This window comes from Chaetodon trifascialis, chromosome 23 (assembly GCF_039877785.1).
Source record: "Chaetodon trifascialis isolate fChaTrf1 chromosome 23, fChaTrf1.hap1, whole genome shotgun sequence".
NCBI lineage: Eukaryota > Metazoa > Chordata > Actinopteri > Chaetodontiformes > Chaetodontidae > Chaetodon > Chaetodon trifascialis.
The window spans coordinates 2,789,216-2,803,462 of record NC_092078.1 but is presented as its reverse complement, the minus strand read 5'-3'; the positions used below and the strand labels follow the sequence as shown (position 1 = coordinate 2,803,462).

Genomic DNA, 14,247 nt, shown 5'->3' with positions numbered 1-14,247 from the left:
TGCTAGCCTGACAGTCAGCTGGTCTCCCAGTTTGGTCCAGATTGAAATACATGCAGGCATACCTAGAAAACAAAAGCTTGAATAGGAGTGTGCTCCAATGAACACAGTGAATGATTATGAAAAACATGATCATTACATTTCTCAAATCCTGTGTCATTAAATCTGAGTCCATGTCTTGAGTAAATGTAAATGTGAACAGCATGAGCAGCATCCCTGTAGCTGAAGCACCTAAACAGGACTAATGTGAATTTTATCTGTTTTTCCTTACATGCATTTAACCGCACCAAAGAAAACTGTGGCCTTGTCTTCCTTTTCTATCCGTTTGCAGTCTTGTTCGCTGTCATTCAGAGCGAATGACAGCAGTGATGAGGGTTCGTACGCCGTACAGCTGGTGATGGAGGACTTTCCCAGGCAGACTATCACCTTGACTGACACTAACAAGGATCGGACGACGATAACTACCAACAACACTCTCAGCAAACTTCCTATCCAGTTTGCTGTAAAAGGTCAGATTTCACATTTTCACAGGCTGCTGTATGCTTAAGCTTGAATCTCTTCAATGAATGTAGACCATCAGATTTTAGAGTGCATGCTACTTAAATTAGCTGCTAACCATGAAAGGCACAAAACGTGTGTTTTCCTAATTGTCCCAGTGGATCCTGTGGTGCCTTCCTGCACTGAGGGACTCTATCTGCCCGAGTTCCTGCCTCCAACCCCAGAAAACAGAGCTCAGCTGTTCACCCCTGTCAATCAGAGCCTGGAAATCAGCATCAGCGCACAAGCAAATATCTCCACGTAAGCCAAACACAAACAAAAACACTTTGGATAGATGGACAGATTTGTGTTTCTCTGGTGGAACCTTCTCTATAGAAACTTCAGTGAATATCAAAGGAAGTGTCCATAAAATATGTCAGTCAGGGGTCGTCAGGTTGCTCAACGACACAAAAGGGGTTCCTTAAGGAAAACAGTTATGCATTTCCTACCTAAAATAATCCACTTAGCTAATGTTGTGCTACGCCTGCCTCATTTGGCTCATTAAACATCAGGCAGTCATTCAGAATGGAAGCTGAATGGAGGAATGTAGCTCAGACACCAGGCGTGGGAAAGAAACCTCACATCAGACAGGAACTGGTTTTTAAAATGATTTAACTTGACACGCTTTCCTTCTTCTGTTTGTAAAAGGATCGATGAACTGCTGTTCAGTGGGCCGTACAACGTAAAACAGACCGCATCAGGATCAGGACGGTTCATCCTGAGATGGACGCCATCCGAGGACCAAAGAGAAGAAAATCACCCCATCTGCTTTGTTGTCCAGGCACTTCACAAGTCAGTCTTTTGTCTTCGAAAGGGAAAGTATAGAAAATGCTGTTTTCTTAATTACCTGAAACACACTGTGTATATCTCATCTTTTTACTTTTTACTTCAGAGATGGATTTTTTGTTACTGAGCTCTTGCTTTTTTTCCTCAGTTCAACGAAGTATCACTCTGAGCTACGATGTGTCATCGTAAGCGTTGGAAACGGTGAGCTGAGCTCTTTTCTGTCTGCTCACGTTGCTTGCTGATTTCATAGGTATGCAAGCGTCACGTCCAACCAGTCTTTTGTTCTGACCTTTGTTCGCAGAACCATTATTGAATACAACCACAGAAAGTCAAACCACTCAACCAGCGACTACACCAGAAACTCCACCGCCATCCAATCAATGTACGACCACCCTTCCATCGCAATGGCATCACTAACAGCCCTCAATCTGACACTAATCTGTGCAAACCAAAGAAAACAACCTGCAGGTGGACCACGCCTTGACGTTGTAGCCACAAACAAAACAAGTTCTGTTAGTTTTGGGCTTTGACGTCAGTTTGTACTCAGTTAAAGCACCTTTAATGTTCTGTGTAGTAACAAAAACAGTCCTGTTCAGTGTCCCTCTGGCCCTCATTGTAATGTTGAGTCACTGTGTTTCTAGTCGTCTTAGGTCTGAGAATGAGGATTTCCTCTTCGACTCCACTGTCCGCCAACGACATCAGCAACATTGTCACACAATGGGTGAGTCTGCTTCGTATCTAATCAGAGGTCTGTCAAAGCATCAGGTAACTGTGAGGAGATTCTGTGAATGTGCACAAGCACAGCTTTTCAATGTGTGGTCACACCAGCATGTAAACTGGTGCCAAATCAACTTATGGCAATGCAGTCGCCACTGAATTCATATTTGATAGGAAAATCTTCACTTTAAGTTTAACTTTTATTTAACTTTTTGGAATTAATAAAGTTAAAAACATAAAAATCTGTACATGTAAACATGAATCAGTATTCCAATACAGATAAAGATTCATCTATTTTGCATAATTAGTACTTGAAAGTTTTACTTTTTTTCCACTGTGATATTACTATTAGGCTAACATGCTTCTTCCATGTTGCTAACAAGACAGCAAGCTAGCCAGCTCGGAGAGCTTTACTTCTCTCTTCAATAACTCTTTATTGGATAAAATGATGTATAAACCTGAGAATTGTTGACACAGAATGGAGAAAATAGAAGGAAGCTGGAAGAGTGACTGACAAGTGCTAGCATGTCCCTGGTTTGCTAGTGTGTTAGCCTTTAGCCTGCCAGCTGCTGTACAGTAGCTCACCAGCTAGCCCCTCTGTGTTCATTTACAGCAAAAGAACAGAACGATTTAATCTAATATTTTCTCTCTGCAGCTGAATTAATTCAGAACTGGTTCCTGACTAAATTTAGGAATATGTGGGGTTTGGGTTACAACCACAGCGTAGAATAGAATATGAGCAATTAATGACAATATGTATATTCATGTCCACATTGTTCAAAATGACCAGCTGACATCATGTATTTATTAAAAACAGGCCTAGTGCTGCTATCCATGAGCACAGAATGTGTTGAAATGACTGATCTGCATGTGTTTCACCATATTCCACATGCCATCATATCTCAACAAAAAACTGTTTTCACCTCCAGTTTAAAGACGAAATGGTGAAACGAGGGCTGACATCAGACGTCATTCTTCGCATTGTGAGTAGTGTACAAGTGGGATCTACAACCTCGGCGGCCCCTGCTGATCAAACATGATCATTTATTGACTCCTGCAGGGAAATTCCTTATTTATATTTTTTTCTGACCATCAAGCTTCATTTTACAGATCCATTCGGGAAGACAGACATAAACCTAACATACTGCTCTTCATGTTCATGTAGATGAGACAGGAAGCAGCTAAATTAAACCCATAGTTTAAACTGTCTATGCTCCGGGCCAATCTTTCTTTTATTTTGATGTCATAAAGTTGTTGGCCACAGCTAAATGGTTTATGTTGACAAGGTGATGAACAGATGATGCTGCCAGGGATGGCAGCCGTGTCTCCAGCTCCTCCTCAGCTTTGCCTTTTTCTTATTTTGATTTTATTCCCATATTAAGTTCTGCACTATTTGAGATCTTAGATTCTCATTTTAACTTGGCGGTTTTGTTTTCATATATATTATTTGAGCTTTGCTGGAGAGAGCCGGAGAGTTAATTTCTCTGCCCATGACTGCCTCACTGTACCTGATGTGCATGACAAAGAACTAAGTTCAAAAGGTGAGGCGGTTCATCAAATTTGTCTCAGGCCTCAGGCTGGTAGTTTACGATCCCCTGTCAAGATAAAGTTTGCAGCTGAAAATGTGTGTTGGTATGTTTTCCACTCTGCTTCAAACTCTTTAAATCTGGACGGACACATCAACCCCCAAAGCCCAGAACTGTAAAATCCTGATGTTGTCATCTGCATCTTCGAGGTGGAAAGACTTGAGACTGTATAAATGTAAGAACTAGTTGTTAAAGAAAGAAAAATAAAAAAACGTGGTTCTTTTCTGTCTGTTTTTGCTGCCCTTGTCTACACAATATGTATTTGTATTGTTGTCCATTAACCCTGAAACAACTAATCTGAACAAATACAAACCCTTGAAAAAAGCCGAAAGGAGCCAGTGAGGTTTAAAAGACATCTGTTTTACTTCCAGTCGAACGAGCCAGAGCAGCATGTCATTAGGAATAATACACAGGTCACGGTTTCAAGATAGTAACAATAAATAAAACACCAGTCGGTTGTAAACTTGTTCATCATGGAGCCACATGATATTAAACTCTCTGTTGGTTTTGTTTGCAGGGCGTGAAACAAACTTTTTTGACCAACCAGCCAACAAATACAGAGTTACAGTGTGTGCAAAATCTAAGACTGCCTCCTCTCTAAATGATGCTTTATTGACTTCAGTGGTTAAATCACGTCCAGTGTTGACCAGCCTCTTGATTCACGAGCTGTGAAGTTTTACTGGTTTAATATTTAAAACAGTATTTCAAAAAGTGGTATCTTACTTCTTTGAGGCATTGTCGCAGTTTTTTTTTTCTTTTGTTTGTCTATAGAAGTCAATAAAGTTCCAGGTTTTTGAATTGCCAAACAAGCTAGCAGAACTAAATGGTCAATGTTATTGGCTGGAGGCTAAGTGTCAATTTCAGGCCCTCTTTGTTTGTACACACATTCCTTCCCGCTGTCAAGTAAAACAGCAAACGGGGTGCGCTTGTTTTGATTCAGCTAACAGCTGGTGGGAGTCCATGGTTGGATGGAATCAGCGGAACTGCACCAGCATGGATGAACCGAAACAAGCGCACCCTTTTGATCGACACTGATACAAAAAACAAACAAAAAAAACACATAAACTCTCAAACAAGTCAAACAAGCAAGCCAGTACCCTGATAGTTAACACACAGCTGGACTAAAACATCTGCAGTTTGAACTGTTTTTAGGTGTTCTCAGGTGCACTTGACTTTAATTTGTAAAACTCAGAGTGATGTGGGAATGTAGGATTGATTTTGCTCAAAAATGTTAAATTCAAGCTGAAACAACTTAAAAGACAAAGTTTTCTCCTGCACCTCATGATTTCTGTGCATATCCACAAAAACATTTCAAACCTTGTTCTGTTTTACCCAGATCATGATAGAAAACAACAACAAAAAAATGCTCTGAGATTCAGTAACCTTCCTTTCATGAGAATTGCACATCGTCGATATAAAATATGAACTTTCTTCTGTGCAGAAAATCAAACCTGGGTAAGGATGTATTGCAAATCTACCTGCCTGTCAGTAAGTGTTTGGAGAGCGCTCACGAGTGGTTACGAGAAACATTCCAGAAACGGTGTCACCGGTTTTTTCCTCCAGCTTCCGCCCTCTTCTGTGGTCAACTCAAACTCTACAATAACCAACAGAAATAAGGCCTCTTTTAGCTCGGAGGACGGCTGGGTGTATTGCTACCAGTTCTTTAAACTCTAGAATTGTTCTTCTCTTCATTTTAACAAATAATTTAACAAAGAATTCATTTTCTTTGCAAGAGTTACACAATGGTACCACTCACATCTGTACAATAAATGCACAGCTGGAGCCCTGAAATGGTTAGCTTAGCTTCACATAAATATTGGAAACGGGGAAAACAGCTAGCCAGGCTCCATCCAAAGGTATCTCAATCCATCTACCAGCACCTTTTAAGCTCACTAATTACCATGTAATAGCTTGTTTGTTTAATCTATACAAATACTATAAATACCTTCATGGAGTCTCAACTGGCTCAACTGGTTCTCCTGTTTCTGGTCTCAATGCTAAGCTAAGCTAACTGGATGCCGGTTGTAGCTTCACATTTAGCATAAAGACAGGAGAGAGGTATTGACCTTCTCAACTAACGCTCACGTCAAAATATTGCTTGAATGCAAAATGAAGGACAATTAATGAGACGCAATATTAGCCACAGTGTGAATGTAGAATTACAAACCCTTTGACAACGCCTCTCATAACCGCTGCTAACAGCTCTCCAGGTTTTCACTTACTGTGTTAACAGACTTGAAGGTAAACTCTTCAACATGTTTTAATATGATAGAGCTCAATAAAGAGTTGTTAAATATCAGTAACTTGATTTTCTTAAAACGTGAAACTGTGATAAAAAAGGCAGATCACTCCATGTGATTTAAGTCACATAATTCAAGAAAACAGACTTTCCAGAGCAAACAAGTGACATCATGTCCCAACTGGCAGTTGTTCATTTTGACAGTAACATCTGAGGACCATAATAGATAAAATGGATCGTTCATTAATCCACTGAAGCACTTCATAATAATGTTCCCTTGCGTATCTGAACTCATGTTTCCCAAGTCAAGAAGAATTACTATATACACACACATAAAAACACACGGAGGGGGGAAGTTCCCTTTGCGGTTTCTCTGCTGCTTTTCATTTCCTGGTGAGATGTCAGGGAGTTTCATGATCAAACGTGATGTAAACCAACACCGTAGGGAGCATTTTTTAGTGACTTCTTGCACACGCTTAAGCTGCAAAATAGTTGCCAACACTGGTTCTACCACTTCCTAACACTTGTCTAGCTAATGTTGTGATGAGACTACACAATGTTTATCTTTGACGATAACGCTTGACTTTTTGTCGGTGGGTCGTGGGGCATCCTGATCATGTCGGGAAATTAGTTACAATGAGACATCGTAGACTAAGACCAGCTAATTTTAATCGTCACAAAATGTTCAAGTGATCGTACATCGTAAAGAACACAAAGTGTTCGTACAGATATGATACTTTTTGTTAATCTGGTAACGCTGCCTCATGTCCAGTGAAAGGCAGCTCTGTTTGGCTCAGAGTCTGAATCATGAGCCTGCAAAATAACTGGAACTAGCTTCCACCGTTAGCTACGAAAGCATCTGTAACGTAAATATGAGGTAATATATAGTAAGTGTAAAAGTGACTGTGGGCTTAGGCTAAACCTCGTTTGGTTTGAACACAGTTTTATTTCACTGTTGTACTCTTCACCTTTATTCCTACAACAGCAGCAGCACGGAAAGGCAACCCCCCCCCCCCCCCATTTAAAAACACAGTTATTGGTAGAGTTAACTCCACGGAATAGTTAGAAACAATAAATAAGTTAAAAATCGTCCCTTCACTGAGATTTAGCAGAATACTGAAAGGTGTACTCTGAGTGTGTGTGTGTGTGTGTGTGTGTGTGTGTGTGTGTGTTTGTGTGTAGCAGTGTAAATATGTTAAATGTAACACAGTTTAGTTAGTGCGTCAAACTTTTTTGTACTTCAAGATAAACACAGGAATGAGGAACAAAAAACCCCCAAAAAAGGAATTTCTGCAGACGTTTCCTGTTTGTTTACGAAACCCGAGTCATCACATCTCATTTGTTCCTGTAATCTCCTTTATCAATCCAGTTTGCTGGTATTAATTCAGAGGATGTAACTGGTCACAGGTAGCTAGTTTTTACTGATAATGTTTGTGCTGATGTGCGATTTGGGACATTAAAACGCTGTCATGGGATAACTCATATCTTGAGCTCAAGTGGTTGATTTGAGAATAAATAGTAATATAAAATACATTGACCTCTGGCGTTTGTATTAAGATGCTGGACCTTAACTCAGTAACCAAGAATAAGCTGTCAGAGATGCACTGATAGACTATGAGGACAAAAGTATGTGGACGTTTGGTTTAGGGCTGTACTTCCTGATTTGGGCCCCTTTAGTTCCAGTGAAGAGGCGTGTTCATGCCACCAGACGCCATATTTTAGACAAGCTCGATGAGGAAACGTTGATTGATTAAACTGAACAGAGTAATGCCTTTGGTTTTGGAATGAGATGTTAAATATTTGTGTAATGTTCAGACGTCCACACACTTTTGGCCATGTAGTGCATACCAACATACTATCTAAATATTGTGAATTATCTTTAAAAAAATTAAAGCTTAACATGTTTTGCACCTTATCTGAGCTCTTTAAGAACGTATTCGACTGAGGTGGATAGATGTCAGACATTCGTGCCAGCTTTAAAAATCCACATCAGTGCATCTCTAGAAACGATTTAAAGCTTAGCTTACGTGGGAAAAAGAATCTAATTCTATAGAAAACATAATTAATTAACTGCTCTGTCATCTTTCAAAACTTAACTCAGTAACAAACTCGTGTTTGGGTAAGATTTCTTGCGCAATTCAACAACCTAAAGGGCCAGTTGATGAGTTTTCATTCAGGGGTTGAAGGTAAAAACACGTAGATGAAACAGGAAGTTGACCCCCGGCCCCTGACATCCTTCACTACAGAAAGTCTGCGTAAATACTGACCTGAAGTCAACTCCGTCCAACACGCCATCGTAGAAAAACTGCACCGGGGTTCGACTGATATGAGTCAATACTGATTAAAGCTGGTCAGCATCGTCTGGCTTAAATGTAAAGATCTTCATCATTCTCATAACGTATGCCGACATATTTTTGCATAAGGTGTTCATCGTTAGCATTTTAGCGTCTACCTAAATGTTCAGAGGCTTTTGACTCAAACAGGAAGTGAATTCTGGAGGAAACACAGGCTTAATTTAGCTTTGCACTGTTTTTTGGGCTGCTAACGTGAGGACCAGTGGCTTGAGCGATGCTAACCTCGCTAACTGACACCACAAGTACCTGTCTCCTAAACGTCTTATTACAGTGAAATCTGATTACAGGGATCACAGCTACAGCTTGGGACAGAATTATTGCTCTACAAATGCTGTTAAATAATTTATCGTAATCAAGCAAAAAAAAATTTATTGTCCTCAGGTATAACCTGTCCGGCTACTTGAGGCTCAAAATCATGATGGGAAAAAAGCAGGCAGAAACTGCTATGAATGCAAATCACTGGAGCGTTTCTCGTTTTTGGACGTTAGCTTTAGCAGAGCTAGCACCAGAGCTACAAGTAGCATTTTTGCCTTATGGCGACAAACACAAGTGTGCTGGTGTTTGGTGGTTTCTTCTTAACAAGTAAAAGGGCAACTTAAATCACATAGCTGTCAAGCTCATGTTTTTGGATTGGATTGCTTGAGCTTTTCACATCAAGTCCAGGAATAATGTTTGAAGCTTTACCGCCACCTAGTGGACCGGGGGAGCAAGACAACAGACCGTGTATAGAACATGAAGAAAAAACTGGCTATAATAATTATAGAGAGCACTTTGACCCGGACAGACGTGATCACTATAAGCAGTTTCCACTGTATTATTTTACTAATCTAAATTACAGGATCATGTAAAATGTTTATAATGCTCAGTGTAATTTTGGTTACTGAAGAATTAACGGTGACAAATTTCAAACATCCCTTGTTAACACATCTGAAATCAGCAGCTTCAGTGTCCAAACATGCATTTGAGCCTTGTTTAAACTGCCATCAGTCAAACCTCAGTGTCCACAAGGGCCCAACTCTTCCACACAAGTCAAGAAGATGAGAGGACGCTGGTAGTTAAAGAACAGATGAGGACAAAACGGGGACCGCCGGAGCTCTCCTCCAATGAGAGGACAGAAACGGATTTTCATGAGTCTGAGGCTGAACTTTGTTAGGCCCTGGGGGAAAAGTCACGCACAGCACGACATTCATTCATTCATTCATTCATTCATTCATTCATTCATTCATCTAACTCACACTATCTTCATTCGTCAAGTCTCGGCCTTCATCCTCCCTCCTCTTCACCGCTCAGGTCCAAAGGTAAGACATCGTAGTTAGGCAGAAAATTCACATACACACGCACGCCAGAACCTGTCTCGCCATCCTTTCCTCGCCCTCTCTCACTCTCGGGGGTCAAAGGTCAGACATCGTAGTCGGGCAGGGCGGAGTAGGTGATGCCGCCAACTGACGGAGGGCTGGGGTGGAGAGGAAGAAGCCAGCAAAAGACCGACCCTGGAGACACGAAGAAGATTAGAACAGATGAGACAGCTCACGGTTTCAGACGTTTTTGGTGAAAACAGTCAGCGATCAACACAAACCCACCTCTCCCGAAAACCTCCCGCAGCAGAGCGAGCTTTGGCTTGCGGGTGTGCGGAGGGTGGTGAGGCAGCTGAGAGGAGGAGGTGGAGGAGGAGGACGAAGACGAAGAGCCTCTGTCCTTGATCATCAGCCTGTTCCTCATCTGCTCTATGGGAGTCTCGTCTGTGATGATGGAGACCAGCTGGAGGGAGAGCCGATGCCACGTCATTTACGTCTTTTTATTAGCTTTTCTTGCCGTTCTTGTGCGACTAGCTTTAGTAATGTATCTGCTGAGCATCGTGGAGGTCATGTGCAATGTCCAATCTTTTCATTCAGGCTGATCTTTTGTAAGATCGTCTTTGTTTGATTTATCAGCTGCTGTCAGGATGCAAAGAGAATCTGAACAAATATGGCAAAAAATGCTTCTAAAATACGAGACCCACTCCAGCTTTAATTTCCTCTAAACCTCAGAATTATTCTAAATAAATCTAAATAATTAAATTTTCTGTCAGTGAATCATTCAACTAATCGTTTCAGGTGTACCTGTGCTTTGTGTTTGTACCTGATCGTAGAAGATGACCATGACGAACACGCCGAACAGCACCGACTCCACCAGGAGGATGATGTAGTGAGCGCTGAGAGGGAGGAAGTAAGAAAAACAACAAGCTGACTAACAAACAAACTGAATCACAGACAGTTCGTTCAACACGGTTTCACACCAAAACGTGGCCGTGGAGCTGGAAAGGTCCTGCTGAGGACTCACACTATCAGGTGCTTGCTGGGCGTCTCCTCTCCTTCTTTCTCGGCGTCGCCTTCCCTCTCGTTCCTGATGCGCCACACCCAGGCCGACACCACCAGCACCATGGAGTACAGGCTGGCCATGCCTGCACACAGAGACCGGCAGCGTTACCTTCAGCCGTGGCAGCGGTAAATTAACTGAACCGTGTGGGAAGCCGTACGCGAAACGTGTTTAAAATGACTTGACAGGTGATTGGACGAACCATCTGTCTATCACGGGTTATAAAACTACATGATGATGTAGTCTCTCCAGTTCTGAGAGGACGGATGCTAGAGCAGCTTTAAGCTAACAGACAGTCGCTTCTCTCGCTCTCATCATCACGCCTAAAACACGCCTGTAAGCTGCCGGCAGTTCCTCACAGGTGCTGAGGGACACAGAATGAGGGCTGCAGGGCTGGAGGAGCCAGTACGAGCCGTGTCTGAGGTGGTCAAAGAAGCTGTAAAGCGACCCAGCAGGGTGGAAAAGTCCCGTCAGTCCATGACGTCGTCTGCCGCGTGTGCTCACCTGTGTAGAAGAGAAACTGGATGAAATACTTCTGGTTTAGCTCTCCGACACAGTTGTTGATCCTGAAACACACAAAACAGGAGACAGGTGAGGAGAAGCTGAAGAGGATGCAGGAGATGGACGGGCGGATGAGGGCGTCTCCTCACCAGGGACAGTGATGGTCCATGCGGCGTATGCACCTCTGACAGACGCGGCAGTGATGCGCTCTGGGAGGTCTGTAGGTTTCACAGCGGCTGCACACGGTCCAGCCTTCACAGCCCTGAAAACAGCAGGACGGAAATATCACGATCCGACGGACGCTCAGCCAAAAGCAGGGCGCAGACACATGAACGCATCACGGCCGTGTGGGCGAACCCACAGAAAACGGTCATTCGGCGGGTCACACAGCAGACAGCAGCGTCCAGAGTGGACAGACGTCTGTCATTAAGCTAAAGCACATGATGACAAGCCCGACATCAGACGTAAGTGCAGCTGCTAACATGCAAACACAGGCTCACCAGCAGATAATTACACGGCGGTTAATAACACAGTTACAGTGAGAGAGGAGCTACGATCTCCCCCACGCTCCCTCCCTGTTATCAGCCCTAAGCTCCACGAGTTATGCTTGAGTTCCTCCCAGGTGGAAAAATCCCCCGACAACTTTTAATGTGTCTGACGTGTAGATACAAACAGCAGCACGGCGAGACTTTTCTGAGCAGGTTAAAGGTCCCTCCAAGTGTTTCTGAGCAGCTTTTCAACTAACAGCCTGAAATCATGGACTGAAACTCACCCGCTCGCTCATCCGAGACGACTGCGAGCGAAGGTCCGAGAAGTCGATGGCTGTGTCCGGAAGAGGCACCATACCTGGACAAGAGCACACAAACACACCTTGAAGAGGCCAAATCAAGCACGAGGTTCGATTTCCCTCCGACTTAACGAGCAGGTACTGACCCGGGTCTGAGAAGACGGCTTTGGAGTGGCAGGCCAGCAGCAGCAGCAGGATGAGGTTGAACACTGATCCGTGCAGAGTACACCACACACTGCCAGAGACAGAGCAGCTTGTTACCCAGAAAACTCCAAACTGCAGCTAATCCATCGACCTGCCAGTCATTTTTATGGTTAATGGCTGAAAACCGTCCACGAGGACGCCTTCACGTATGTTTAGTCCAACAAACAGTCCAAAGAAGTTCAGCTCACACGAATATGAAACAGGAAAAAGAGCAAAACTGTCATTTTTGCTTAAAAGAAACGATTCTTGTCTGCTTTTCCTGCTGTGACGAGAGAAAACATCCTGCAAAACGCGGCTCTTTCCCACCAGATAAGCACACAGTTAGAACCGCGGCGTGGAAAAGTCATTCAGAGAGTCGTCCTTGGAAATAAAACAGCTCACTATTTAAATCTAACCTGATAAATAAAAGACATTTACAGACTCACTGAGCTCCTCCAGGCAGGAAGTGGCTGTCGCTCAGAGTCACCTGCAGAATTTACTGCCCATGATGCTTTTGTAAACTGTTCAGACTGCAGGAGTTGACCTTTAACCCCTTCACTCAGACAGGTCAGCTCACTTTGATGTAAGTTTGACTACATTTTGAGAAGTCCTGCATTAGAAATCCTACCTGAGCAAACATACATAAGTATTACCAGCAAAAAGTACTTAGAGCATCAAAAACAAGCACTCATTATGCAAAATGACCTTTTATGGAGGCTTCAAGCTGCCAAAAGAGGTTTTAATCTCTATTTTTTGTATAATAAATAATAATAAAATACATTTTGTGGCCTGTTTGATTTGTTGTGGGGAAATTTTCAATTTCATCATTGTTAGGAGCACGTGATGACCACCAGTTAATGCAGCAGAGCTTCAGCCTGAGCAGGTGTGAGCAGTACCGCACCTGGAAACACCTGTTCAATGCGTAACTCTGCACCGCGACGCGGCGATTTCTGCGTCAAAACACATGCAATGAAGTGAAAAGTGCAGTTTTTCCCTCTGAAATGAACTGAAGTATGAAGTAGCATAAATTGAAGATACTGAAGTAGAGTAGAACTACTTCAAAACCGCACTTCAGTGCAGTACTTGAGTAAATGTACTTCGTTACTCTCCACCGTCGGCCTGAGACTGTCAGTGTCTGCTGGGCTGAATGAGCGGTGGTTATAATAAACAAAAGTGTAAATAATTAACGAAAACAAGCAGTGAAACAAAAATGAATCGTGGAATAAGTAGATGACAGTTCTGTCTCTGGTATCGATTGGATATCGGTAAATGCAATCGATGACAAACAACAGAAACCTCCTGTAACGTTACAGCAGCCAAACAGCTGACGGATGAAGCTCGTAAACAAACGCAAAACCAGGTTATGAGGCGTCACCTCGATGCTAAACCACCACAAACACACATGAACATATCGACATGTTTGTTACTAGAGGAAAAAAAGAGTTTGCTGTCGATTCAGGAGAGAATTAAAAGCGTGAGGATGCTGTCAAACCTGCCCGCTGTCAAATGAATGGAGCCAGCCCAGAGAAGCGGGCGCCATGTCGGTTTTTTAAACATTTAAACGACAGTAAAACACAAAGCACCGACCTGTTCGAGTAGGCGGGGATGAGGACATACTGTATGACCACGTAGTCCGCGTAAAACACGCTGAAATAAGTTAAAATCAGACAGATAACGCCGCAGGGGTCTCGCCTACAGCGTACAGACGCCATCTTCTGCCGGGCTCCGCCCCCCTGTCCCCCGCTTCCGGGTGACATCACGCTGAAACCTGATGCTGCCTTCCCGGACCGTAGGAAATAATTACAACATGAAATGGGCTCGTTAACACAAATAAAAAAGACAGTTTTGTTGTTTGTGTGGGCTAAGCAAAGTAAAATTGCATTTGAAACGCAACATGATGATTAATTTCAGAATAACACACCCTCAGTTTGTGCCTCTCATGTATCATCATCCGCAGCAATATTTAAAAAGCCAAGAAGAGCGTTTTGCAACAGCTCTGTTTTACTAGAAAAATCCTCAATGACACACCTTCAGTTTTCCACTGCTGAGTTGCAACTGAAGGCGACACTGAGCCTCAAATAATGTTTATTGATTCTACCTCCAACGTACTCGGATCTTTTACTTAAATAGAAGTATCAGTAAAACAGTAGAGAAATACCCTGTTGCAAGCATTCAAAAATGTAAAACTGCAAAAGTAGTAGGATC

General features: G+C 42.8%; 2 protein-coding genes across 2 annotated transcripts in view; one reads left to right on the top strand and one right to left on the bottom strand.

The window, feature by feature from the left end:
- stk26 (serine/threonine protein kinase 26) overlaps positions 1-14,247 on the top strand; it is a 378,991-nt gene that overhangs the window by 342,781 nt on the left and 21,963 nt on the right. The window lies entirely within an intron of this gene.
- On the bottom strand, positions 4,694-13,775 carry LOC139351485 (palmitoyltransferase ZDHHC3-A). The gene is made up of 9 exons (XM_070993417.1): positions 13,630-13,775; positions 12,006-12,094; positions 11,845-11,918; positions 11,222-11,334; positions 11,076-11,137; positions 10,536-10,656; positions 10,335-10,407; positions 9,797-9,974; positions 4,694-9,706 (listed from the first exon to the last, which is right to left on the bottom strand). The coding sequence occupies exons 1-9, from the start codon at positions 13,752-13,754 to the stop codon at positions 9,615-9,617; spliced, it is 927 nt and encodes a 308-aa protein (XP_070849518.1). The 5' UTR covers positions 13,755-13,775; the 3' UTR covers positions 4,694-9,614.

Bases quoted from the DNA above. Each gene is read 5' to 3' on its own strand.
- LOC139351485 (XM_070993417.1), bottom strand. From the start codon at position 13,754: ATGGCGTCTGTACGCTGTAGGCGAGACCCCTGCGGCGTTATCTGTCTG. The intron at 12,095-13,629 runs GTCGGTGCTTTG...TGTCTCTGGCAG, and splicing joins ATCCCCGCCTACTCGAACAG to TGTGTGGTGTACTCTGCACG. The intron at 9,975-10,334 runs GTACAAACACAA...CTCTCCCTCCAG, and splicing joins TGGTCATCTTCTACGATCAG to CTGGTCTCCATCATCACAGA.